This window comes from Larus michahellis, chromosome 6 (genome assembly GCF_964199755.1).
Source record: "Larus michahellis chromosome 6, bLarMic1.1, whole genome shotgun sequence".
Taxonomy (NCBI): Eukaryota; Metazoa; Chordata; class Aves; order Charadriiformes; family Laridae; genus Larus; species Larus michahellis.
The window spans coordinates 36,973,185-36,999,508 of record NC_133901.1 but is presented as its reverse complement, the minus strand read 5'-3'; the positions used below and the strand labels follow the sequence as shown (position 1 = coordinate 36,999,508).

The 26,324-nt window shown below is 54.0% G+C and overlaps 3 protein-coding genes across 11 annotated transcripts in view; 1 reads left to right on the top strand and 2 right to left on the bottom strand.

The window, feature by feature from the left end:
- MACROH2A2 (macroH2A.2 histone) overlaps positions 1–1,553 on the top strand; it is a 32,185-nt gene extending 30,632 nt beyond the window's left edge. For all 8 annotated transcript variants that reach the window (XR_012587750.1, XR_012587749.1, XM_074593154.1 and 5 more), the window contains exon 9: positions 837–1,553. Coding sequence is in view for 6 of the 8 variants with exons in the window: in XM_074593154.1 (XP_074449255.1) it covers positions 837–1,002 (166 nt within the window). In the remaining 2 variants the exon portion in view is untranslated. The remainder of the gene's footprint in view (positions 1–836) is intronic.
- On the bottom strand, positions 1,001–8,758 carry AIFM2 (AIF family member 2). Its single transcript, XM_074593152.1, has 9 exons — positions 8,058–8,758; positions 7,061–7,176; positions 5,499–5,618; positions 5,015–5,107; positions 4,605–4,713; positions 4,240–4,392; positions 3,259–3,459; positions 2,169–2,371; positions 1,001–1,829 (listed from the first exon to the last, which is right to left on the bottom strand). The coding sequence occupies exons 1-8, from the start codon at positions 8,230–8,232 to the stop codon at positions 2,217–2,219; spliced, it is 1,122 nt and encodes a 373-aa protein (XP_074449253.1). The 5' UTR covers positions 8,233–8,758; the 3' UTR covers positions 1,001–1,829; positions 2,169–2,216.
- Positions 8,759–16,031: 7,273 nt separating this feature from the next.
- On the bottom strand, positions 16,032–25,143 carry CHST3 (carbohydrate sulfotransferase 3). 2 transcript variants are annotated; one of them, XM_074592364.1, is made up of 3 exons: positions 18,913–19,488; positions 18,351–18,581; positions 16,032–18,197 (listed from the first exon to the last, which is right to left on the bottom strand). In XM_074592364.1, the coding sequence occupies exons 1-3, from the start codon at positions 19,377–19,379 to the stop codon at positions 16,967–16,969; spliced, it is 1,929 nt and encodes a 642-aa protein (XP_074448465.1). In that variant the 5' UTR covers positions 19,380–19,488; the 3' UTR covers positions 16,032–16,966. The 2 variants fall into 2 exon arrangements, with proteins under 2 accessions (XP_074448465.1, XP_074448464.1); XM_074592363.1 differs by lacking the exon at positions 18,913–19,488 and adding an exon at positions 25,012–25,143 and having other exon boundaries at positions 16,034–18,197.
- Positions 25,144–26,324: the final 1,181 nt, after the last annotated feature.

Sequence of the window (26,324 nt, the reverse complement as noted above, 5' to 3'; positions counted from 1 at the left end):
TGAGTTGCTGCAGATGCTGTCCAGGGACTAAAAGTAGGAAAATCATTTGGACTAGAGTGAACACGGATACAGCAGTTGTTTGACGACTAGTTTCCAAGCTCTTTTTTAGATAGCTTTTAATATAAATGTGGTAAGTAGTCTGAAATCCCTAACATGAAATTGAGTAAGGAGAAGTGGGTGGTACTAAACTTGGAACGGGAAATAAACACAAATGCACATCACAGTGCTATCGGGGGGGAGGAGAAGACACTGCAGAGGCAGCTCTGCATGCTATGAAAAGAAATACCGTAATTTTTCAAGTGTAAGGATTGTTAGGTGCTGGGATGGCTTATCTGTGTATTCTCATGTAGCCCCATCACTGAAGATCTTTAAGTATACAGGTTCGACAAATGTTTTTTCAGAAGCAGAAAAGTTATATGTAATCCTGCCTCAGAGGAAGGACACGGGCTAGATTGTGCTGGCCCACAAGTAGTTGATGTAATTAATTATAATTTTTTTTCAGTTTTCAACTAAAAAAATAATCATCCCTTGAAGTATTTAGCCTGCCCAGCAGAGCACAGTTTAATTCTAAGGAAGAGCAGTAAAAAACTTCATGTAGTTGTAAAAAGTAGAAGCAAACGAAAACAGGAAAGTAATACAGCAGCAAGTGAATGTTGCTATCGGAACCGTGGGGTTTGCTCCTGGGATTTACACCTTGCAGAACTGCAACTGGCACTGTCTTAACAGCAGCCTGTAGTTGGTACGGCTATGGCTTGTTCCTTTCAACATCATGTGTACATAATGCTTGCACAGATGGCTGACACTCAATTGTTCTGTTTTCTTCCCTTATGACATAGAAACTGCTTCCCAAAACAGACGGCAGCCCAGGTGACTCTAAGAGCTATTTCCACCCATTTCGACGGCACCAGCTCTTCCTCCTTGAAGAACATTTACTTTCTGCTCTTCGACAGTGAAAGTATTGGCATCTATGTGCAAGAAATGGCCAAGCTAGACACTAAGTAGCAATGGCAGCCAAATGAAACTTTATTTTTCAACAAACTTGAGTAGCATTAAAAGCATTAGAGGTGGGTTTTATTTTTTCAATGTGATGAGGAGGGGGAGTGGTAGTAGTGTGACGTGTTGTGACTTGATGAAGAGCTGTGACTAGAGATGAGAGGGGTTTAGTCTGATTTCTTCATGCTATCAGCATCCTCTAGCCATGTATATCACCTTAAGAAACTGAGTTACCATCTCTTTTCAGGAGTTTGCTTAGTGTCCCTTGTTACTTTAGTTTAGAAGTTTTTAAAGAGTAACCTCATCTTAGATTTGTAGTGATGAATATTTCACACACACACACACACTTTAAAGAAAGCTCTTTAAAATGTTCTCCTCCCTTTTCCCCTCCCTTGAGGACAGATGGTAAACTTCTGCCTCCAGCCCACAGAGACGGGAAAGGGATTTTAAAAGTGATGCATGAGGAGCTTCTGTTTTGCTTTTAACTCACAATAATCTCTGTAATTACTGAAAATATTTCATGGTGATTTTGTTTGTTTTATAAGAAAAAAAGAAAAAGATGTGTCAAGTGTGGTTATTGTTATAAACCCTACTTCTGCTCTGGGAATGTCTCACCTTTAAAAGAAAGAAAAAAAGCAGCAGCATCTGTAATTAAGTGCTTACTGTGTCACACCTAGCACACAACTAACCTGTAGTGCTCTAAGTGACATAATAAAAGCTGCATTATATTCTGTTGAGTTTCAGGATTACAATAGCCTCTTCAAGGCTTTAAGCAGGCTTTCCCCAGGCAGTGCTGCGAGCCATTCTTCCTGCGTGCTGCAGAGCAGATTCCGGATCTGTAAGAGGCAGGTAGTTTTTAGAAGAGCAAGAGTAGAGAAAGCCAGGGAAAAACCACATAATAAACAAACCAGAGCGATTTTGAAAACCACAGTGTTTATGGTTACAAATAAGGTAAACCAAGTTTCTTGCTCACAGCTATCTCAACAGGGAAGCAAAAGAAACATTCCTTCCGTGGTTTTTATCATGAGAACTTCTGTGCACTTCATTTGGAAGTGCCTCCTTCCCCTTTAGAGCAAAGCAGGGCCCCCCTTCAATGCAGCACACTAATAGGTGGCTTTAGGAGGTGCTGCAGGAGACAGTATCAGTCTGTCCAAGCAATAAAAGTGCACCCTCACCGACTTCCAGTTGCTGTATTCCCTGCTGGTTTGTTACTGATCTCCCCCTTAAGAGGGCATTGTCTGTCCCATTGTCTTCCAGCTCTTGGAAACAAACAGGTCCCGGCTCTTAGCAATGGTCACCAAGAGATGTCCCACGTAGTAACCATTCACCTGGCCTACACCGTCATTCCTGCCCATTGAAAGCAGGAATGTTAGTGACCCTGGAAAGAAGATGTAAAGGCTTAAGTTAAGCAGTTTCAAAGCTAAACATCAAACCCAACTATGTGTGGGTGATGCACTTCCTCCAAATTCTCACTCCTCAAGCCTCTCCTCGTTCCCATACACACAGCTAAGCATAGGACCCATGTACTGCATGACAAGGAGGGAAGCAGGCCCAAGGAGAACTAACTACTCACAACTCTCTCCTTTCTACCATCTGCTCTACCTCTTTCATTAATGGGATTGCTGAAGGATTGGGCTGTCTGCGTGTGTGCAGTAGAACTATTCTGTCCTCCCAAGAGGGAGTCCAAGAGGTAGACAACAATATTTAAGTAGAAAGAAATGTGAGTAGACTGAGCAGCCTCTGAAAACCAAGCTGCTGTCCGGATATCCTCCATCCACATGGAACAGCTTTCAGCATAGTCATGGTAAGTATTTACCTCAGTTGCTTATTAATGAGAGCCATCACCTAGCAAGATTTTTGAGACTAGAATTGTTCAGTTTGTGTTTGCTGTATAGTTTAAGGGGAGAAACGAGGAGAAAGTCAAGTCATCTCCTTCTTCCTAGGATTCAATTGGACAGTAAGCAATTTAAAGAAAAGGAAACAAGTTTGATGAATAGCAGACACCCACCAGTAGATTTATCAGGAAGACGTTAGTGAAGAAAGGACACGTTGCGTCTGTAGACTGACACAGGTAATTAACTTCTACAGTGTCTTTGGCAAGAACTAAGATGAAGCCTGAGCTATAAGCTTATTATACAGTCAACCCCAACTGTGTTCCCTCACCTCTAGTGTCCCATGCAAGTTCTGAGGTGTATGTGTTAAACTGCTGTTCCCTACAGAGAAGCAGCCCAACAGCTAGGGCCCAGTGCTACGATATTACCTTACCTGGTTTGTAGGTTTTAAGAGGCTTATGTGTCAGGCTGTTGATGATATTTGTCACCACAATGTTGGCATGGAGACCAGCATGGTAGGCCATCTTCGGTTCTTTCAGATCTGCACAGTCCCCAATGGCATAGATGTTCTCGTAGCCTTCCAGTTGGAGGTGCTTGTTAACTTTCAAAGCACCGTTACTTGCCATTCTGTCCCCTGTTTTGCCAAACAGTAAGTTTTCAGAAGGAGCTTTGTGTTGCTTGTTGTGGCCCAATACCCCAAAATGCTGATGATGTTATTGAACATGTCACTGACACAAAGTAAGGAGTTGGTTTTTCACCCTCTTTTCTACATGTCAGGGAAGAGACGCTTTTTGCTTTGCTGTAGTTAATTATTGCAGTCTCATGCAATGAATCATCCTTTGATATTTCAGTAGAAACATCAAGAAACATTAAGAGCTAGTGTACGCAGCCTGAGAAGGAGACTGTATAATGGTCATACTGGTCCATAGTGGTAGTGCCATAACTGAAATTGGGCTGTAAGAGGATTCAGACTGAAGATGTATCACCAAATAATTAATTGGCTGAACGCCCTGTGACACTGGCAGTTCAGCAAGAATGCTGAATGTGCTGAGCCTATTTTTTTGCTCAGAACTCAACAAGCTTATATCTAGGATGAAATCCTGGCCTTGACGGCAGGAGTTACCATCATCTTCTAGGTGTCATCTGCCTCATGCTGAACTAGGACACTAAGGTTCCTTGGAGGTATTAGCGGAAGGAGCTGGAGAAGACTGTTGGCCACTTGATCTATAATTCTGTAAGTTCCAAAGGTCACATGTCACAGTTAAGTATTTAATGTGATGTTAGAGCATTTGCTGTATCATGGAATAACCACTGCAGGTTGTATAGGGTTGATTCCTAACCTCACAGTACTCAAGTGTAAGGTGTTGAAGAACTCTGTTGCTTCTCCCCCCACCCAGTGGTTTTTTTCATTTACCAAATGCAGAGGCGTATGCTGAACAGTTAATCTTTATCCCTGTGCACAGGACCACCATGTCAGCAACCACCTCGGTGCCCTTTTCCGTTCTTATGACCATGTCCTTCTGGAACCGGTTTGGCGTGAGGTTTTCCTCATTGCTGACCCTTTCACCTGTTGGGACAGAGAGCCTTGGGTCACAAACCTTTACTAGGCTGCCATTTCCAGCTAGCCCAGATGTATCTAGAGAAACAGGAATTCAAGGAAGCCATGCTTAGTCAAAAAAGATCAGAAAGAGGACATCAGAAGGACATGCTCTGGCTAAAGGAAGAGCAGCTTATAGAGCTTCAGAGTCTAGATCTTTAGAGGCATTGTTAGGTACGTACTTAATAAGAGGCGCACTCCTTTTCTGAGGAGAATCTCTTTCACCTCCTGACGGACGCTATCTAGCAGTTCCACATCAGCTAGTGCAATTTTTGAGTGAATGAGGGTGACCTGTTGGGGACAAAACAGCAAACGGGGATACAGGAATGGGACAGGCCTCACCACATGCCAGGTGGGAGCAGCTATAGCTAGCTTCCAGCCCGCATTATGCCCAAGGACAGCGAGGCAGTGAAAGGCATCTAGTGCCAATAATTGCTGGTGACAGGCTATGGGATGCTCTCAGAAGAGGAAGCAGTAGGGGTGAAGGCTGCCATTGCATGGAAACTCGTGATTTGCAGTGATCCCAGATACCATCACAGAAGAACAATCTCAGAAACAAGGATGAAGTAAATTTTAACTGATATGCTACTACCTCTTTGGCTGGGTGCTCTGTTTTGATCTCTGCAGCCATCTCAACTCCAGCAGCACCACCTCCCACTACCAGGATGCGCTCAGATTTCTCAATCTTGAGGTAAAGAAGAAACTCATGTTACAAGAGAACTGTTACGTGCAGGAGGTCAGATACCTTCATCCACTCCGCAAATAGACCTTTCTGAGATACAGCACTGGCCCAACAGCAATAAACCACCTAGTTTGTTAAGAGGAAACAAAAAATGAGAACACCATGCGCTCTTCCTGTGTACACTGTAACACTGTTGAGCATTTCAGGTTTTGCCTTTTGTGGGCAGCTGGTCTTCCCCTGGGGCATACAGGACCATATGCTGTACCTGTCCCTGCAGGCATCGTGGTCTCTTGTTCTTAGACACAGATGGCTCCAGATATGCATAGTAGTGTCTGGGACAGGGAAGCTGAACAGAGGCAGGCAGTGCTTCCTAGGAAGTAAGTTGATTCCTCACCTCTTTAACCATGTCTTCATAGGTCTGGATGGCACTCTCCATGTCAATGACTTTGTTGAACTTCCCAGGGAATGGCCCATCACTGCCTGTTGCAAGAATGAGATGGGAGTAGTGAAGCACCTGGGAAGGCAGAAGGTGGAATAGGATGTTAGACCTCTTTAAAACAGAGGTAGAATACAGTTGTTGCCTCCTCGGTACTCTTCACTCATTCCTCCTCCTCCTCGGTTCTCTTCACTCATTCCTCCTCCTCCAGCCCCCACTGACAACTAGGAAAGTTGTCAGTGTCAGAAAGTGACTTTAGGAAGAGACCTGGTCCAGGTGACACCACCTAACTGCCTTCCCTCAGGGTCTGAGAGAAGCACTATTCTTCAGATGAGCTGAGTGCTTTGAAGAAGCTACCATAAGCTTACAGGAAATAACCTGGTATTTATCCCAGACTCTGAAGCTACCATCACAGCTGGCTCCAGAGACTAACTCTCCTTCACCTTCTTCTGAACAGAGATGAGATGCTTTGGCTGAAAAGAGTTATCAGAGCTGCTGCCCTTGTTTCTTCCTGTAGTTAGGTAAGGATCTGAGCTCCAGGGTTAATTGTTGAGCTCTAAATCCATCGCTAAGAATAAAAGCTCATCTGAGCACTAGATGGGGTGTGGCATTTACTGCACACCAACATCCTAACACAGCTCTAGGCCACTTAGCTTGGTTAGAGGGGATGGTGCTGTTCAGCGCATCCATAGAAAGAGCTACCAAGCTCTTCAGGATGATTAAATGCTCCGGTCTTTCCCCACATTGCCTCGTGGTTTTAGAGGAGATGGTTGGGGGCCTGCCTCTGGGGCAGACCTCCATAGAAGTAGGTCATTGGTTCCATTCCTCCCTACCTTCTAGGGTTACAGGGCCAGTATTGAGCATGAGCATTTGTGTGTCTGCCCACAGGTGGCAGAAACCTAGAGGAAAGCAATCAGTGCCTTGGTTTGTGGCTTGTTTGGGGTCAGGCATTTCAGCCAAGCTGAGGGTTACATCAGAACAGGAACCCTGTTGTGCATGTGAACTCTTGAGCCCGGGAGTATTGGACAGGTCAGGGTTCATGTGCTCAGCTGACCTGCACTGTAGGAGATATGCAGGTGTTTGCCACAACTGAACAGCATTCCCAGCTCTCATCCAGCTCCAGGGCAAAGGTCCAGTTTGTTTTTCCCAGAGCATGATTCTGTCCTGCACGCACCCTCCTCTAGCAGATGAAAGTTACACTCCTCTTCCTGCCCAGACGCACATTTTCTGTAGGTGCCTTGTGATCCTGCTCATCTCGCTCTTTCCCCCTCAAGAGGACTCCAAGCACAAACAACAGTCTGAAACCTAAATTCCAAGTCACTTCTCCAACCAGACATAATGAGTCAAAACCAACATGGCCTAGATTTGGAGTACTGCGTTCTCGCAGCCAAGACATGGCTGAAGAAAACCCTTGAGAAGGTGAGATTCACAACACGCCCTGCTGAAGGCTGACTCTCCGTGTTAGCAGGTGATCCCATAAGGCAGCCAAGTTACTCATTGCAAGTTGTTGCATCACCCACCTCACCATCACTGAGCAAGACTTGTTGCCTCCCAGGGTCTATACCAACAACCTTGCCTTGTCGGAAACTGTCCCCAAAGGTAACAGAGTAGGAGATGAAAGTCTTCTTGGCAAATCCTGTGGGAAGAGGAGATGACAGGGAAGAGATCTCCCTCTGTGGAGGCTAACAAACCCCTCTTTGCTTCTCCCCTCACACCATCTTTGCTCAGACAAAAGCATTTTATGCACCTGGGACCAGAGGCTGGGCCTCTGCCGTGCGTTATCTCTGCCCAGCAGACCTTTGCTTCAGGACCTTTGCCTCGGATGTGGCTTCCTCAGAAGCCAGGTGACAACCTCAGCTCGACTACTTTCCCTGGTCCCCATACAGAATCTCCTGTACTGGTTTGTCAGTAAGGGCTCCACTGTGGTCCAGGGTATTTCAGGCATGATTTCAGAGGCTTTTTGTCATGTTATCTGCCTTTCAGACATCCCTTTGATGCTTGTTCCCAGCCTCAAATATGGGATTTTTCCCCCTAAATCCCCAGTGACTGGAGGAATGGGGTTAGCCCAGTCTCCCAAGTGAGATCCCAGATGCATCTGAGCTTTGCCATCCAGGGCCTCACTACTGAGTTACTCAACATTTCAAGTGCCAGATACAGAAAAACGTTCATTCACCCCTTCCAGCTGCTGCTGGTTTTAGCTTAGTCACCTTCTAAACTCTCAAAATAAAACAAACAAACAACACAATCATCTGAGTAGGTTTTGCTCAGTTTTTCCCAGCAGACAGGCAATTAGCTTAACAAAGACAGTCTGTGGGTCTTCCCAGAGCTAAGTATTTGTTTTCCAGGCAGAAAAAATCAAGTCTTCCACCATCGCTAGAGCAGAGGAGGCACTTTCAGTACCCTGTTCCATGTTACTCCGAGTACCTCCGAGCTGCTGCGGTCACTGGTGGGCCTCAGAGAGCTGACCCGCCGAGACCCACACAGGGGGAAGGCCGTGGAAATCAGTTGAGCCCTTACCACTCTGCACAGCGGCGCGGAGGGCAGCAACATTGTGATGGAAAGCGTCTCCCATGTCCACCAGTGTGAAGGGGATGGCCCAAGACTTGAGGAGGCTGGCGGCCGCTGTACCTCCGAAGCCACCCCCGACCACCACCACCCGCACGGAGTCGTCCAGGGACAGGCGGGATCCCATCGCTCTGAGCCGGGAGCTGGCGGCTGGCTCGGTGGCAGCGTCGATGTGGCTCTGCGCAGCCGCCTCCTGCTCGCTCTCCGCCTCTCCCGGCGGCGGGTGGAGTCACCTTTGCTGGCTGAGAAGCTGTTCGCAGCATTAAAGCTGCAGGGAGGAAGTGGCTTTCTCAAGCTCTGAACCCAGCTCGCAGACTTTGGCTCTCCCGAGCAGGGCAATGCTTTCTGCCAGGACGCGGTGTCTGCCCAGGTGAGCATCAGAGTCCCAAGAACAGACTATTTCCCCTTTCACCTTCCTTACACACCCCCGCATATGTCCTCCACGTGAGAAGGGGACCGGAAGGATCTTATGAACCAAGAGCTGTGTTTTAAGGGTGATGGGCAAACAACCAGAGACCAGGGGAATTGCTCCAGCTGAGCCTGCGTGCTCGGGGCTGCCAGTCGCAGCCTGGCAGTGGGTAAGGATGCTGTGCGAGACAAGAGGCTCTGCTAATGCTGAGGATGTGCAGTCAGTCCTGCCAAACCCCAGCATTAAAAAGTCATGAGCTCATCTTTTAAAAAAAAAACAAAACCAACAAACACAAACAAAAAAGAAAATGGTTTTAGTTTGTTTTATTTTGGAAAGTTGACGAATATCGGGCTTTGCCTGCCCACCTTGGCTTGTCCTTTGTCAGCTGTGAACGTTGGCTGATGACATGTTGGTTCAGTGCCCCCTTTTGGGGGGCAGCTGGGGGCTAGCAGCAGAGGGGTGCCCTGCTCCTGCCCTTGCTGGGAGAGTTCAGGTTTCATAGCCCTTGGCTCTGTGGCTTGAAGGGGCTCGTCGGGAAACACACAAACTGTCCAAGACCGCAGGCTGCGTGAACAACGCAGCCAGAGGATGGCCAACTCCCTTCATCAAGAGAAATGCTTCCCTCGGAGAGAGAAATGAAGACGTATGTGTTCCAAGTGGCAGCGGGAAAAGGAGCCCAGAGAGGGCTGTACGAAAAGGATGGAGGGAAGATGAGCCCAGCTTCACCATGGTGGAGATGGTGGGATTTAAGGAGGAGCATGGAAGGGCTGAGAAGGTAGTGACGGCCCCTGTAGAAGGGGAGCAAAGAGCAGAGAAGGAGGTTTACAGTAAAAATGACATCTAGATCATGTTCTTCCGCAGCACGGAAATTACCCCGAAGACTTTAGGCTCCTGTGGCATTCCAGATAAATATAGCTGCTGGCCATGTGGATAAATATAGCTGCTGTGCACACTGCAGTGTTGTCAGCTGGCAGAGCTGCCCCCGCGCTCCCCTTCCCATGCCGGTTTGAAGGCTGCCTCTGCTCCCCATTCCTCCTTCAGCGAACGCCTGCCAGTTCCCAAGCCCCTTCCCAGCAGGGTCCCCAGGAGAACTCCCCCCAGCCTCGTGGGTGGGAGATGGATGAAGGAATTAGCATTTATTTTTTTTTCCAGGAAAAGCAGGGCGTGGATGCAGGGCTGCCGCCAGAGGGTGCAGCCAGCTCGGCTGTGGGGACATGGGACACGGCGTCCAAGTCCAGCGTGCAGCACCAGACATCCTCCCCTCCATCGCAGGAAGGGCACGGGGAGTGGGGAAGGAGGGTGACAAAGGGGTCAAAAGAATTGGGGGTGTTTCTGCTCTACACAGGGGCACTCTTCATCCTGGAAGAGAGCTGAGAGAGGAGGGATGGAACGGCCGACAACAAACCCAGGAGGAAAGTCCTTTTAGTAGGAAAGCCCATGGCCTCAGCTGAAATAAGCCAGGGGCAGGTTTGTGCTTTTTGTTACACAGGACTTAGCTGGAGGGTGCTAAAACCTTCAATGGGGGAAAAAATAATTTTGGTTAATCTGGGGAAGATAAATCCTCTAGAGCTGCTAAACACAGAGGCACTGGTTCTGGCCAGGAAATCTGGGAGCTACGAACATCCAGAGGCTGTGAAGTATCCCCACGGTAGCAGCGCTCCAGGTCTGCTCCCTGTCCTCTCTCCTGGTACCTACATGGGCACTGACCTCTGAGGAGGCTGCTGGAATAGCCTGGCGATGACCGGCTTTGGAAAAAGATAATTCAATGCAGAAACTGGAAAAATATAAACGCATCTCCATTTCTAAAAGGGTGAACTCAGCAATCAAAACCTGATTTACGCTCTGCCCTTAAATGACATGGACAGGCTTGCTTTGCACTGGGCGTGTGCGAACCCATCCCCTTCCTGGCAGCATTGGCCTTACGTGCATAACTCCTCTGGCATTTCATCCTACTGCAGCAAAGCTGGATCAAAGGTCCGCTCCTAAAAGACGGGGGAGGCTGAGGATGAATTGTCACTTCCCATGTGCTACAGCCCCCTCCCCCTTCCTCTGTGCCCAGCTCTCGCTTTTATAGAGGCGTTTTTTGGCTTTTCATGCCACATGTTTCCATGTATTTTACAGCACATACCCACTGCCGGGAGAAATCTATTACTTCAAGAGTAATCCCCTATTTTTCCCTATCGCATGATGTTATCCGCCCTCGGGTATATTTGCACCAGACCTGCCACAAAGAACAAGATCTTGTTTCTGCCCTTAATTCTGCTGCTCACACAGGATGAATGCCTTCATCCTGCCTCCAAGCATTGTTCCAAGGCAATGAGGGCTATCATCAGGTAAATCCGGTGGTACATCAGAAGATCAGGGCCACCTTTCCAAAAAAAAAAACAACAAAGGGTGTAAAAAGCTTCTGGGCCAGCGAGTTGGAGATGCACCAACAAACAAGACAAGGCCAGCGGAGAAAACAGTGCCCAAAGCAAACAGGGGAGGTAGAAGGAGCCTTTGTGAAAACGACGCACCCAACTCTGGGCAAACGGGAAGAAACTCTGAATGCTTAAAATTGTGGTCGGAGGGAGCCTTCTGCGTGCAGGTGCACACTCAGTATTGGCAAATATGTTGTTTTGATGATATTTCTGTGGCCGACAACTGCAAACAGACGGCTGCAGTAAGAGCAGGTCAGCTTCAGAGAGGGTTTTGTCTTCTGCTGGTGATCTGTACAGCAGAGCCAGGTGGGGAGGCTGGGGGCAGGGATCCGCCGGCCCTGGCTTCCTCCGGGCTCCCTGGCTTTTTCTTTGTACCTGCCCCATGGACCGTACGTTCCCCTGTGGGATGGCAGGAGGCCAGTGGGAAGGAAGAGGCGTAGGGAAGGGGCTCGTCAGGATGCTCCTGTCCCACCTCTGCAGCTCCGAGAGGCCAGGCAGGCAGCGTGGGTATCTAGCTGTCTCTGTGTCCTCCCCTCATCAGGTTCAATGCAACATCAGCCACAGCCACCAGACATCCCTCTGAGTATGGTAAATCCAAGGATGGGTACAGCGGTGCTGCAGGAGAAGACCTTAGGATGTCCAGCTGCTCCAGGTGAACCTGCTTTGGCATGGAGGTTGGACTAGATGATCTCCAAGGGTTCCTTCCAACCCCTACCATTTTGGGATTCTGTGATTTCCCTCTCGAGGCAGCCTGAAGGCCCCCGTCCCTCTTGGACAAATCTGAGCAGCTGGAAGGGTCCTGTTTTTCCCCTTGCTGACAATGTCTTTGCTGTAAAACCAAAGGAGACATCTCCCAGCTGCAGTGCGGGAGGGAAAAACATCCCCCTCAAACACAGAAAATAAACAGCTGATTCAGGACTTAAGAACAAATGTCATCAAACTCACTGAGGGGTAATTGCTCCCAAGGAGACCCTGGGACTCTCCTTGGCACCTGCCCTGGGGCTCCCCATTTTGCTCCCCGTTTTTTGATCTTGTCACTCCCACGCGTCTCAGGAATCTCTGCCGCAGCAAGGGTGGAATCGCATTAGTCCAGGGCAAAGAATTGCCTGGAAAAACCAATTCAGACCAGTTCCTGTCTGCTTTTAAATATCAACACCAGCTATTTTATACCTTATAAATAACATTTACATTTAGCAAAAATCAACAGTTTTATTTATTCTCTCCCCAACAAACCTCGTTTTTAATTTCCAGTTTTTCGGTGACATCAGCTAGAGGAGATCAGCTGCTGGCCACTTCCTATAAACCACAGCACCAAAGTCACCTTATTTCGGTCAGGCTGGACTGGCCAGTCACACATATGTATAGGCAGCGCCTGTGCACATGCCAGCCCATAAACTAGTTGCAGATCCCGCACGGAGAAGGGATTTGGGAAAACCCCAAAGGTGAAATGGAAAGGTCTCTGTGATCCAGCTGGTCTTTGTATCTGAAAGAAGAGCCACGGGGAGCTGGTTGTGGGGGTCCGCTCTGTCCCGGGGCTGCACAGGACTGTTCTCCTTGTTCCTGGGATTGAAGCTGGCTCCATGCCGAGGTGCACCCCAGCTCCTCTTCGCCAGCACGACGCAGCAGGACACCCCAGCATGGGGTGAGCACGGGCAAAGCCAGGGCTCTCCTTCCCCTTGGAGGAAACCCCTGCTCAGACACCTCCAGCTTTGGTTTCCGTGCGCTACAAATCTTCCCTACCCCTGGAAACGGGCTTTTGGAAACACTGTTTTGTGCGAATTCGTCCCTTGTTGTGCTGTGATACAGGCAGGTGCAACGAGAAGCTTAATCAGCCTTTATCCAGCTTAGCCGGCTGGTTGTAGGAATTGCAAAGACCCCTCTGGCAAGGCTCTCAGCTCAGTGATGAGGTGGCACCTTTCTCTTACAGGACAACACGGAGAAGGGTTTTGTGGCATTAATCTTCATGAGGTGGTAGAGAAGCACCTCCAGAAGGACGTCGGCAGTGGGGTTTTCCTTGAGAAAGGGAGAATGCTTGGGCAAGCTCCTTCACTCCTGGGGCAGGTTTTAAGAAGGAACAGCTTTCACCCCCAAATTGTAGGGAGTTTTCTTCCCCCTTCTCCCCCAAGATTTCACTGCAGTGAAAGCCCAGTGTGTAATAAAACTGTGTCCTTAAAAAAAATCAGTCTCACAGACAGGCAGCCTTTGTCCAAAGGTGTAATTACAGGATAAATATGGGATGCAGACCAAGAAATGCAGTCTGGTCAGGCATACAGTCTCTTAAAAAAACAAAACGGAAAACAAGGCTGTCATTTAATGCCAAAATGTCCGCGTGTGCTGCAGCCCCTGGTCCCTTGCTGGCCCGTGCGTCCCCCCACCGACCTGTGGTTTGGGCGATGGAGCTGTAGCTTATGCACCAGCTCCCTGTGGGAATGACACTGAGCCCCACCATGGGGCAAGGGCAGATTCGGCTTCCAGTCGAAGCCAGCGGGGCTGGGTGAGGGGATGTGGTTGCTTGGGCCATGGGTTTCCCTCCAGCCCTAGTGCAGAAATCCCATCTGATAGCCCTGTGCGGGCACATGGGGGATTAGCTACTCCGATCCCATTAAACAGAGCTGGAGCAAGTGAGGAGAAGGGGACGGGGAGTCAGGACAGCTGGTGGAGCAGCCTTGACTTCGGAAGTTTGGGACGAACCTTGTGCCAAGCTGGAAAAAGGCCTTTTTTATGCATTTCTGTGGGCCAGCCTGGTGGCTTGGCTTGTGGGCTGGCAGACATCCACCGTGCCAGATGCTGGTAGCAGTTTGCCACCTCGGCCATGCATTAAACACCACGGTGTCCAAGATGGCGTCGCAGAGACCTGCCTGCCTCCACCGCTTTTGTAATTGGTGGGGACTGGCATCTTTTGACTCCAGCAAAATTGCCCCTCTGTGGCAAGGCCAGCCACATCAGCGTAGCCCCAGCAAGCCCCAAGTGTCCCCAAGAGGGAGGCGGAGAAACAGCAGGGTATACCTGCCATCCAAAGTCAAGTCTGGATTAGACCGGCAGAGGAAAGTATTAACCAGAGAGATCCCATTTAAAGGGGAACAGGGCATACATAATTTATTAAAGCTCTTACTGGTGCTACATCATCTCCTTTCACCTACAGTAACCCTGAGGAGAAGCAGGCTTTGGCTGGTCGCCCTGTCCCGTGGGACATGTGTCCCCTCACCTCTCTGGGCTACTTGCAGGAAACGTCTCTCTGGTGACAATAAACATCACAATGCACCTGATTTTCCCCCAAAATAAAGCTGTGGTGGGCTGAGCAGGCGAGCCCAGAGGCAGCCCAGCTGCGGACACTGACCTGCATGAGGAAGGGATGGGCTTGGGCTAGGGAAGCAAGGGGTAGGGGGCATTCTTTCATTTGTTTTCTTGTTTTAAAGCAAGCCTGATCCTTTTGGGACCTACTTTATTTCTGAAAGCTTGAATCCCTTGAAAAGAGGATGGGGTTTTTTTTTTGGCATTGGTGTGGACGGAGGAAGGGAGAAGCTGAATCCGTTGTCTGAACGCAGGTATGGCCTTGCTCTAAGGCATTGCCTCTTGCCATGGCTTTCCCAAAGCATGTTTTTTCTCCCGAATCGATGCCTTTCCTCCTATAAGGATAGACCGGAGCAAGGCCTGGCAGTGGCCAGGGCAGGGTGAGCAGGAGGTGCCTCTCCTGGGCAGGGGGGACGACACCCCCCCACACACCCCAGTTGGCACAGAGAGAATTCAGCTTCTTTCATCTCTAAAGGAGCCACGTGTTCCTCATGGCTTCCCAATGCGCCTGGCACTGCGCGGGAGTCAGGGCTGCGTGGCTTTAATGGGAGCAATTAGCCCCGGCGGAAATCTGCACGGGGTGGGGGCACGTTTTCTTTCTGTCCTGTGACATTTTTGATGGGAAGCTGGAGGTTGGCCAGGAAGAAATGCTCTCGACTGAGCTAGAAATGGCAGGCTGGAGCCAGCCGGGGCTGAGGCCGTGCTGGCAGCGCAGGTGAGAATGGGGGGTTGTCGCCATCCCCTCTGGCCTCAGCGTTGTATTTCCCTTTATTTCTCGGTACTTCCTGCCCCTACACCTCACTTTTTGCCCCAGCCCTGCGGCTCTTCCACGTGCAGTGGGGTGGGACAGGGATGGTGGGCACACCTCTGAGGTCCCTTTCCTGGCTCTGGCAGCCGAGCAGCTCTTAACCCCTCGTGCTGCTTTGCAAAGCAACAAAAAACTTTATTCGCTTTGCAAAAGCCAAACTAGCGAGTACTTTTGTAGAAGCGCAGGCGAGGTGTTTGCCGTGGGTTCGGCCATGTTTCCCGCCCCCACCCCCTGCCCCCGTGTGCTGCCTGAGCTCCATGGGATTTTTCCCAGCATGCAGCTGCGGGGTATCCAGCTGACCTCAGTGACCCCGCCGCTTTCCCGGCAGGAAGCCTCCAAACAAAACCCCATTCACTCGGTGAAACCCGGGGCTGCTTGCGATGCTGGGAGCTGCGTGTGAGACAGGGAAGGGAGGAATCTGATGGCTCTCCATCGCCTGCGTGCCACGAGCGCGTCGCCCACCTTGCTCAATGCAAAGAAAAACCCACTTTTGCACCCTCTCCCGGGGTCAAGCACCTTGGCTCCGCACCTTGAGCCCAGATGCTCCCCGGCAAGAGGCAGCCGCGCACGGGGAAAAAAAGCCGTCACGGACAGGCGCCTGGGGCTCCGTCGTGGCTGCTCCCTGCCAGCCGGCCCCCTGCTCCTCAATACCGCCTCTGTTCTCCCTCTTGGGTCAAAAAACACGGCTTTTGTGAGGTTGGCCCAGCGGTGGCTCGTCACTGGAGCCCTGGTGTGTTCCTCCCGGCTGCCCTCCGCTGGCAGAAACACAGCCCAGCTGCGGCCAGCTGCTCCCGCTGCCGGATTTTTACTTATTCATTTTTGCTTTCAGCCAACAGCTGGGGAGAGGCGAGGTGGGGCTTCTGGGTGAGCATCTGCACGGGCCAAACACCCCAAAACTCCCCTTGCCTCAACCAAACCCCAGGTACGGGTCACCCACCAGCAAACATTTCTGGGGCTCCCCCCTCCCCAGGCACATGAATACCAAGGAGATGGGAGGTGATTTGGACTCTCTGCTGTTGTATTTTTGTTTTTAATTAAATAAGTCCGACTGTCTTCCAGCAGGCGCCGTGGTCCGCAGTCACTCCTGTGCAGGGTGGGTGCAGCCTTGGCACCAGCTCCGCTGGGGGTCTGGGGGGGGTTATAACCCGTTGGTCCCCGGGGGTCTCCCAGCAGGGCGCATGGTGGTCCCCGGCTGAAATCTTACCTCAGCACTGTGTGTGTCTCTGTTCCTTTGCGGTACAGTGTGCGGCTTTGATTTTTTTAGGCTTAGCTCCTTGACCTGCTTGCCCCTCTTTTTCACGTAACAAATAAATAAATGGGCCTGGTGACCCTGGTATGCAAATACACAGGAAAAAAGGAAAAAAAAACAAACCCAAACCAAATCCCCCAAAAACAACTTTGAAGAGCACCAGTCCACAAAGTCACCTCATTTCATTGCAGCCCAAGTGCTGGCCGGTGCTCCATGGGCGACTCCTGCCCCGGCTTCACCTTCAGGGCGGTTTCCAGCCTGTGCTGGTGTACGAAGGCACTAAACTAGTAAGGCCTCTAGGGTCCGGGTCCTTCCTGGCACTGCAGGGGTCTCGTCATTGCTTTGTCCTAGCTGTGGGAACAACGTGGAGGCGCTCGGCCCCACCACCTCCTCTTCCTTGGTGCAGCCCCTGAGACAGGGAGGTGGCCCCAGCACCGAACACCCGGCTGCCCCTCACCCTCGTGATTTCCCCATTCCCAAAGAAATTGTGTAATTCAGGCTCTGCGGGACCGCAAGGTCGGCTCCACTGGGATGCTCTGGCTCCCGGTGCTGCCACTTTCCACCCAGTGGCGGCAGCAGCAAGGAGCGTCTCTGCGAGTGGGGACCCCCGGGTCTCCTCCGGGCCGTCTGGGAGCGTGGCCGCAGCCCCTCATTCCCCCACGCTGCCATCCCCCCCCCCCGCCATTACGTGACCCAGGAGGGCTGTGCATCCTCCAGCAGGCTGAAGGAACGGTTAGCCAGAGCGGCAGGGCTGCTAGCCAGCTTGTAGCCAAAAAGGTGCATGGCTGGGGCGCAGGCGTCCTGCACCACCTGCGCCAGCTTGAAGGGGATGCTGAACCGCCACTTCTCGAACTGCTCAGAGGAGTTTTTGCGGGTGGAATAGACACCGTTGCCATCACGGGGCGCCTGTGTGTTTTTGCTGATCCACTCCTCCACCTGCGGGGTGAGGGGGAGCCCGGCAAAGCGGTACATCTCCTCCGCCTTCTGCAAGGGTGCCCGTGCCACGTCCTCGTAGCGTACCAGCATGTAACGACCCCGCAGCCAGCCCGGCCGCCGCAGCCCCAGCTCAGCCGACAGACGGATGCTCTCACAGTTTCCCCGCAGCCGCTGCACCTCCTCCTCATGGAGGGGAGCCTCCCCTTCGGATGCCCACTTCTTCCAGGTCTCGTACTTGCCAGAGAAGGCCACCATGCGGGAAGCCAGGACGGCCCGGGGATCCCGCACCAGCTGGATGATGCGCACATCCAGACGGGGGTCCTCCACCAGCGGCTGCAGGAATTCCAGCTGCCGGATGCGCACTGTCTTCAGGGCCACATGCTGCTTGCGCTGGCATGCCTCGGCAGCCAGGGTGATGTTGAGGGGGCCGCAGCGGCGGTTCTTGCAGTGGTACTTCTCGAAGACCTTCTTGGCGCTGGGTGTGCAGACGGGGTCCTCGCAGAGTGAGCGGCTCGAGCCTCGCCGAAACATGAAGGGCGTGAGGTGGCCCTCGGGGGCTGGCAAGATGAAGCTCTCCAAGATGTAGAGGTCGCAGAGGAGGAGCTGCTTGAGAACGTCCCGGTAGACCAGGGCTGAGCCCACTGCGTTGGCTCCCCCCGGCTCAAAGGTCACTGTCCTCTCAATGTGCCAGAGGGGCTCGAAGAGGTAGAAGATGCTGCCTTGCTGGTTGAAGAACTCCCCCACGAAGGAGGAGCCGGTGCGGGTGGTGGCCATCAGCAGGACGTGTCGCCGTGGCCTGGGGTCCCCTTCACCCACCAGCTGTAGGGTGACGTTGTGCAGGTGGGACCTCAGCTGGGAGAAGGCAGCATCCAGCTCTCGCAGCGAGGCCAGCGAGCCGTTCTCAGCCGGTGCCGGGCTGGCCTCTGTGCCATTGGCCTCCACCAGCACCTGTGGCAACTGCTTCAGCTTGTCCGACACCCTGCGGGGAGACCCAGCCCAGCATGGAGGGGAGCGGCGCCAACCCCATGTCCCAGCAGGGGGTTTTGGGGGTGGCTCCTGCTGAACAGAAGCTCGGGATGTGGGGGAGAGGAAGGGTTAAAAGCATGGGGTGGCTTAGGAACCCGCTCCCTACCTGGAGATGAAGTTGTTCTCCTTTTCGATGATGACGAGGCCGACGACGAAGACCAGCAGAACAGCGTACTTGCTCCTCATCTTCAGGCAGTGCAGCAGCTCCCAGAAATCCTGGGGCAAAGCGCATCGGATCTCCATGGGGACTGCACACACACGTCCCTCCTGCCTGCAATGGAGGTGTCCTGGGCTAGCCACCTCCCGGCATCCTCTGCCCTGCCCAGGGCAGCCCTGCCTGCAGAGAGAAGGAGGGTCAGCACAGTGGCAGCTCTCTACGGTCGGGGGGGACGCTGATCCTTCCCACAAGAGATCACCAACAAGGCCTTGAGCAGTAAAAAAGGTGAGGGTGGGGTGGGGGAGGGTGGGAGGTTGGGGCAGGTGGGTGTGCTCCATACTGCTCCCATCCCAGCCACGAGGTGCAGCTGCCTGAAGCCCCCATCAGACGCTTCCCCTCCATCCCAAAATACCACTGCCTTATGGGACCCCTTCCTGCACCTCCACCGACCGCCCCTGCCAGCCCTGAATCCTAATCCCCGCCGGCTGCCTGCTCCCCGCCAGCCAAAAACCTGCTGCCAGCAGCGAGGGACCCCCCTGGGTGTGAGAGCAGCTCCTCAACCCGATCCATGGGCCATCTTGGCTCCCAGCCCTCTGGAAAGAGCTGCTTTTGGGGACGGGTGCAGGCTCCACCGTAGGGCCCCAGCCTGGGGCTGCTTGGCTTCCGCCTTCCTGCAGCGCGACAGCGGCTGCTCAGCCATGAAAATGAAACCCAGAGGGTTTCCAGGAACGACAGCGGACCAGAAAACGCTGCTGCTGCTGCTGGTCCTGTGAGGGTCATAAAATTCTCCCAGGGGTATTTTCCCGAAAAGAAAAAAAAAAAAAACAACAACGAAATGACGATGCATTCACTTGGCACAGGATGCAAAACCCGCCGGGAGACTCGGCATCCCCCCCACCACCTCCCAGCAGAAAAGACCCACCCCACAAGTGGGATGTGGCAGGGGTGGTTTTTTTTGGGGGGGGGGAAAGCTGCCATTTGGGATGGTGGGGCAGGTCCCTGGCACTTGTCACACGTGCTACCTGGCCACTGGTTCACACGCCCAGTGTCCAGCTGGCCGCATGGGCAATGCTGTTTGCTTGTCCCGCTTCCCTGGCCAGAATTCCATTGACTCAGGGAAAGTCTATTTCGATTTGGTTTGGCTCCTGCCAGTCTGACCCTGGCAGCTTCCCCCCCACCACCCCTGCTTTCCGGGGGAGCCTGGCAGAGCCCTCTCCTTTGGGGGGACCCCGGGGTTTGCCGGAGGGGAGATGCCCCAGCCAAGCAGCAGGCCCTCGGCAGGGTGTGGAGGGGGGAAGCCCTGCCAGGCGTTGCGTCACACCCCAACCTCCTCAACCCTGGCCATCTGGGGCCAAAAAATGTGCATTTTTCGGTGTTGCTTACTGGGAAGGGGACACAGGCAGGAGGAAAAGGATGTGTCCCACAGTCCCCAGCTTGCCCGGTCCCTGGCGCTCTCTGCGGGAGGACCAGGAGTTTCCCGGCTTGAGCAAACTGCTCAGCTCCTGGGGCTTGGCTTTGAGCCACCCCCTTCCCAGCAAAAGCTCCTAAAAAGAGACACCCACGCGCCCAGGGAGCCAGCGCTTGGTTGGGACACAGGGCCCTCAGAGAGCCCCAACAGCTCTCAATCCCGCCCCCCCACCCCACCCCCAGCTCTCCCCTTTCCCCCTGCAGTGAGTAGCACGGACGCCCCCCCGCACACGTATATGTGTGTGTTTAACAGCCCTGTTAGTTTAATTTGTCAGCACACCGCTCCTGGGGGACAGGCTGGTGGCTGGGGCAGGTACCTTTCGCCATGCCATCCCCTGAGTCCCCCCCTTCCTCTGTCCCACTCTGCGCCCCCGTGATGACAGGACTTGGAGTATTTGAGCAAATGAGAGAAGAAATAAAATACAAAGCCCTCAGCGCGCGGCCCGGTCTCTCAGCGCCCAACTGAGCTGCCGCCTTCGCCGCTGCAAAGGATTTTTGGGTTTGTGGCGTCTTGGGGAGCGGTGGCAGCGGTCTGCATCCCTGCCCTCGCCTCCCTGGGGCAGGGGACCGTTCCCTTGCTGCCCGGAGCACACACGCAGTGGGGGGATGGCATGTAAAGGCGTGCTCAAACAAAATCCCTTGGCAAAGCTAGCCCGAGGTTTTCCCCCCTCTCATGTCCCCAGACCACAAATGATGCACAGACCGGGAATTATTCACAAGGATGACACAGAGAGCCGTTTCCAGCAGCGCTGGCAAAAAAACCCAACCCAATTCACAGGCCCAGGGCAGACATAATTCATTAAATAAACAGCCGGCTGCCAATGTCCTGCCTGGGGACCCATGGGGTGGGGGTGGCAGGCGCAGGGGGGACCCTTGCAGGGCTGAGCTTTGGGGCTGGGGGGACACACATGGGGGTAACCTGTCGAGGCTGCTCAGCATCCTAAAGCTCTTCCTCACTGGGGCCCGCGAGGTGCAGCCTGGCCAGGGCGGCGAGCGAGCCACAAGCGTTCCTTTGTGAGTGGGAACAGAAGGGCTCTGTGCGCCCCGTGTGCTCCCCGCTGGGGCTCTGCCGGGCCGGGAGTTGCGGGAGGGCACAGAGATGGCTCCAGGAGAGCTGATGGGATGCTGCTACCACCCACACGCCCACGCCCGGGGGATGCGGGACGCTCACACTGCCCCACTGGTGGGAGCAGACGGACAGACAGCCACCATCTCCGCTGGCCAACACTCTCTTGCTCAGCACATCTCAAAGCAAGGTGGAGTAATTTTCACGAGCACTAGACTGAGACAACCCGGAAAGTGGCACACGTGGCTCGGGGGAACTCCCCCCCCAGCGCTGCTCCCTGCCTTTTCCCATGCCTCAGGCTGGGAATGCTTTTCCTTTCAGCTACAATTCCCAGTGTCAAGACGATAAAAGGCTTTGCAGATTTCCCAGCTGAGTCAAAGCTAGCAAAGGGGCTTTTTTCTTTTGGGGGGGTGGTGGGGGTTTCGTTCCCATGCAAAGCTGCTCAGGTGGATACCCGCCACTACTAGCAAGTTAACTTAACCCTGACCCAGCAAGAAGGAAGGACTCAGACGTACTGGAGATGCCAAATCATTCAAGTCTGCTGCAGCAAGTCGGCTCATCGGATGGAGGTGGGGTGAGAAGGGGAGTGTAGCCCCAGGGTGGCCCAGGGCAAGGCCCATGGTGAGAGGAAGGAGGGAAGGGATGCTTTTGTCACCCTTCTACAGGGCAGTTTTGCAGGACCGCCTGCCTGAGAGAGTGGAGCCGGGGTTTTTCGTCTCAGTTTTGGGAAAGGGAGAGTCTTTCACGAAGCCTTGGGGCTCTCATCCCCCCTCCTCCAGCTGCCCCTGACACCTACTGGGTGGGATCCAGGAAAGGAAAGATGCCTCCGGGCTGGCCGGGGAAGCCAGCTGGAGGTGCAACTGGATGGAGTCACATTTTCCTCCAGTGACTCAACAGGCAACAATGGAGCTCCCGGATGAGGAACGGCGGTGAAGAACCTACTTGTGCGCTCCCTCCTTGCCCGAGATCCCTCTGCCCATCCAGCCCCCTGCCTCCCCCCATGCATCCCTGCCCACCTGCCGGGAGAAGGAGGGGAACCTATGATTCTATGACAACCTGCGGCTGAGCTCGCTGGCCCCGGAGTAATTCTGCAGTGCTCTGCTTCATCAGATTAACAGCAGCAAGGTGAGACAGCGGAACACAGGGGCTGAACAACAAAGAGATAAGGCACACGAGTGCTTATCTGCTCTCCCCGCTGCTCTTTGTCTGCAAACTTGGGGATTAAAACACCCCCCCCCCCACCCTGGGCTCCCCTCTGTATTTACTCTATCAAGTATTTCCGCTCACGAGCTTCCTCCCAGGGCTGGCCTTGGGAAACATGCCACCGGTGCTTCCCTCTCTGCTTTCACCTCCCAGCAATTTTCGTTCTGCCCCTGGCTCTTTTCCAAGGCGATGGCACGAGCGCGGCACCACTTCGGTTTGCCAACACCCCCCCAGTCCCTGGCGTAGCAGAGAGGGCTGCCCAGGCAGGTATTTTTTGCTTAAAAACGTGTGCACTCAAGCTAAAAAAAAGGGGAAAAAAGTCACCTCCTCCTACGACGTTTATAAAGTTGCCTAGAAGAGCCCTAAGCCTCATCAAATTGAAGCCCGGAAACTGCCCCATCGGAGGAGAAAGCTGGGAATGAACTTCTGGCTCATTCTGGGCAGGGATGGGGCACTGATGCTTGCGGCAGCCCCAGCCCATCCCACCGCTGCACAGATGGTGTAAGCAGGGGCCATGTCCCCCCAGGAAGGATGGAAAAGGCTAGGGGGCTGGCCCTTGGCTTGGGCAGCCCTCCGGGGACACGGCCAGGGATTTGCTTCTCTGTATGTTTGGTCAAATTAAGGCAAGAGCAAAGCTTGTTTCTCCTCCCCTCATTCCCTTCCCAGCTCTGCCCCTTGGTCCTTCAACCCGCCTCAGCTTGGTCCTCAGCTCTCCTCTTAACCAGGCACCCTAGTGAAGGATGTCCCGGCTAGGACAAAGGCATCCTCCAGGAGATGAACTATGCCGGTGAGGAGGTCATTGGTACAAACAAGCACCAACTGCAATGACTTGTTTGTCATTGCGTGTGCTCTCAGACTCCAGGTGCACGTGGTCATCTTCTGCCTGCTATTTATCATCCCCCCGAGGAGGCACTCTGGGTTCTGGGATGACCCATCCTCGTGTCCCAAAAACCGCTGCCCAGAAAGGATTTAGAGTCTGGCGTTGGGCACAGCAATGCTGGTGACAGGACCAGCCCAGGCTTCATGGCCAGGAGAGAGAGGTCTTTGCTCTCTCTCACCTTGGATGGTGTCCAAAGAGAGGTGTTTTCTCCTGACCCAGGAGAGGGGACAGCTGTTGCTGTTGAGCCCCTGGTAAACGTGATGAGACTTTCAGAGACATCAGTGCTGGCCGTGGGGGTAAAATTACACATCTACAGGTGCACCAAGCTGTGCTGCCCTGGTTTGATCCAGACCAGGAGCCAGTGGGGACCAGCTGAGCTGGCTAACAAGCCAACAACCTTGAAACCAACTTGCTGGAAAACACAGACGTCGGTGAGGTGGGTTTTGCACCATCACCTGCAGCAAACGCATGTGACCGAACACGCCAACCTGCTGGGCAGCAAGGAGGTCCAGAGAACAGGCCACCAAGATGGGTAAGAGGACCACCCGGCTCCCTTTGCACAATGCTGGCCGCTGTGCATGCCATCGCCCCCCGGCTGCACTGGGAACCGCAAATGCCCGTCCCTGCTTCAATGAGCCCTTTCTCTGGGGTGTAGAGCCCGCGGTCCCTCCCACCGCCCCAAGCTCCTTCTCCACGCTAGCCTGGAAGCTCCTCCGCCAAACCCACCCCGAAAAACAGGGCTGCTGCTCGCTCCATGCCCCACTCCGCTCCATTTTCACCCTGAGACGGGCATCTGTAATGGTCTGACAGGCGGTCAGCGTTGTTCACTGGGGAAATACCGAATCCCTGCTGCCCTTGGGAAAATGCAGCCTCTGCCCAGGTTCTGGCAGTGCGGGGAGACCAGAGGTGTGAAAACGAGTCCTGCACCGAAGCAACTTGGCAGATGTGGGAAAATCGTGGAGTTAAATCCCTGCCACGGTGTCGTGTTGTAAATCACTGACTATGGAAAAAGGGACACTTTCCCCCAGGGACTGAAGCCAGGCTTGGGACCCATGGTGCAAAGGTGGGGTGGGGTGCGGGCAGCTCCCCAAAACGTGGCCGGGAGTGGCTGCTGGAATCCCTGCAGGCGCTGAGCAGGGACTCTGGGCGGCTGGTCCTTCTCCCCCCCAGGTATCACCATGCCAAACAAGTCCTGTCTGGGTGTCTGAGACCTGTAGGGTGCCATCGGGATGGCCGTGCCCCCGCTCCGGCAGAAAAGCCACTGGCTCCTGGTGGCCAGGAGCCAGCTGAGCGCCAGTGTGCCCCAGCCAGCCCCGGGGCAGGAGGGAAAAGGGTGAGGACAACTTTCCAGTGCTCCCTGGTAGGAGCTGACAGGCCGGATGATGCAACTCCGGGATGGTTGTGAAAAAGTCTCCTGTTCTCGACGCAGACACGCTTCGCTTCGGACAGAAGCTCAGCCTTGCGGCTGGAGAGCTCGCCCTTATTTCATTAATATTTTTTTTGTTTTGTTTTGTTTTGTTTTGTTTCCCCCCCTCTTCTTCTCCTCCGAAAGAAAGCTGCTGGGACGGCCATGTGCCCGAGAAGACTTTCTCTCCCAAGGCAGGGCGCTGGGACCTCCGGCTGCCCCGCCGGCGGGGAGGCACCGCCGCCGCCGCTGCCTGGCTGCCGGGCGGGGGGTTGGGGGGTGGGGTGGGGGCGCACGGAGACAAAGGAGCGGCCGAGGCCAGTGGGAGCACAAAGGAGCCGGCGGAGCCCGGGGCCGCCCCGGCGGGGGGCTGCGATCGCGGACCCCCCCCCCTACCCCCCGGCCTCCCTGGGCCGGGACCCGCTTAGCCCCCCGGGGGGGGGGGTTGGCGGGGTGACGGCCCCCCCCGCCCCCGCCATCGCACGCCCAACTTCCCGCAACTCCCCTCCGAGCCGGGAGAGAAAGGCCCGACCCCCGCCGCCATCCTCCCGGCTCCAGCCCCATCGCTCCCGCTCGCCGCTGCACCTACCCGGGGCGAGCTCGCCTGGTCCTGCCGTGCGGGCGGACGGCACGGGTCCCGAAAAGCAGCGGCTCCCCTGCTTTTTCTTCACGGCGCTGTCATCCTCCCTCCCTCCCTCCCTCCCCTCTTCATTCCTTCCCTGCCTCCCCTCTTCCCTCCCTCTTTCCTTCCTTCCTTCCTCCCTCCCGGGGAGGCGGCGGGGGGGAGCGGTCCCGACGCCCGGACGCGGGTCCCGGGGCGGAGCTGGGCAGGGTCCCCGGGACAGCCTCCCCGCTGCCTCCCCGCTGCCTCCCCGCTGCCTGCCCGCCCGCTGCCCGCCCGTAGCTTCGCCGACGCTCCGGGGCTGAAAACCCGTGAGTCGCCGGCCCCAGCCCCGAGATCGATCCGGCGCTGGAAGGGGTCGCCTGGGGGCTGGGAGGGTGTTAATGGCGGGGGGGGGCGGGGCTGTGACCACACACACCCCCCTGGGAAAGTGTCCCACCGTGGCCGAGGCGAGTCCCTTCCCGAGTACCGCTCCTGCCCGGGCTCCTGCCCAAAGCAGGGTCACGCCGGGGTGGTCAGAGCTTTATCCTGCAAAGCCCCAAAGATGGATCTGGCACAGCCCCTCCAGGCAGCCTGTTCTCGTGGGGAAAATGTTTTGGTTTTTTTTCCTCCAAACCTCTCCTGTCCCACCTCTTGCCCTCCCATCACCTGAGGAACCTGGCTCCGTCTTCTCCGTGACTGCCTCGCAGGCGCAGGAAGGCTACTTCTCCTTATCCCCAGCCAAAACTGGCTCCGGGGTCAGCAACTTTCTCCCCAAATTACCGAACTCCATTTTCTCCCCGCACAGGAGCTGTGGGTGGGTTTGCCCCACGCAATGGCTGAACACCTTAGCGAGCATGTGTGGGCTAGGAGTCAAAGCATCTTACTGGGAGTGGACCAGGAGCTTTGGGGCTGTCACTGTCCCCGAGGGTCTGGCATTAAAGCTTATAGAAACGGCTATTCTGGCTTATGTGCAGAAATTCATACCACTCCCTCAGAGCTCTGTAACATTAGACACTGAGGAGCTGAAAGACATCTGGCTTCGCAGGCAGAGAGAGATACGGAAAAAAAAAAAATAGCCCCCATAAAAAGTTTCAGCACTCTTTCACATTCCTGGCATAGTTTTTCTGCTACGCATGTGGCATAGGCGAAAAAAAAAAATAAAATAAAAATGCAGGTTTTTCTTGGCGTTCATGTGCAACGACCTGCGTAGCTCATCGGTGGCTTCCTATCAGTGAAGGTAATACGTTCGGGTTTACACACGGAGTGCCAGCACCATGCTTGAAGCAACAGTGGGTGTG

Coding starts and splice junctions, on each gene's coding strand:
- AIFM2 (XM_074593152.1), bottom strand. CDS start 8,232: ATGGGATCCCGCCTGTCCCTGGACGACTCCGTGCGGGTGGTGGTGGTC. Junction 4,714..5,014: donor CAGAGCACCCAGCCAAAGAG/GTAGTAGCATAT, acceptor TGTCCCCAACAG/GTCACCCTCATTCACTCAAA. Junction 4,393..4,604: donor AGGAGTGCGCCTCTTATTAA/GTACGTACCTAA, acceptor CTGTCCCAACAG/GTGAAAGGGTCAGCAATGAG.
- CHST3 (XM_074592364.1), bottom strand. CDS start 19,379: ATGGCAGCTTTCCCCCCCCCCAAAAAAAACCACCCCTGCCACATCCCA. Junction 18,582..18,912: donor TCCCTCGCTGCTGGCAGCAG/GTTTTTGGCTGG, acceptor TTCTCTCTGCAG/GCAGGGCTGCCCTGGGCAGG. Junction 18,198..18,350: donor GAGAACAACTTCATCTCCAG/GTAGGGAGCGGG, acceptor GTCTCCCCGCAG/GGTGTCGGACAAGCTGAAGC.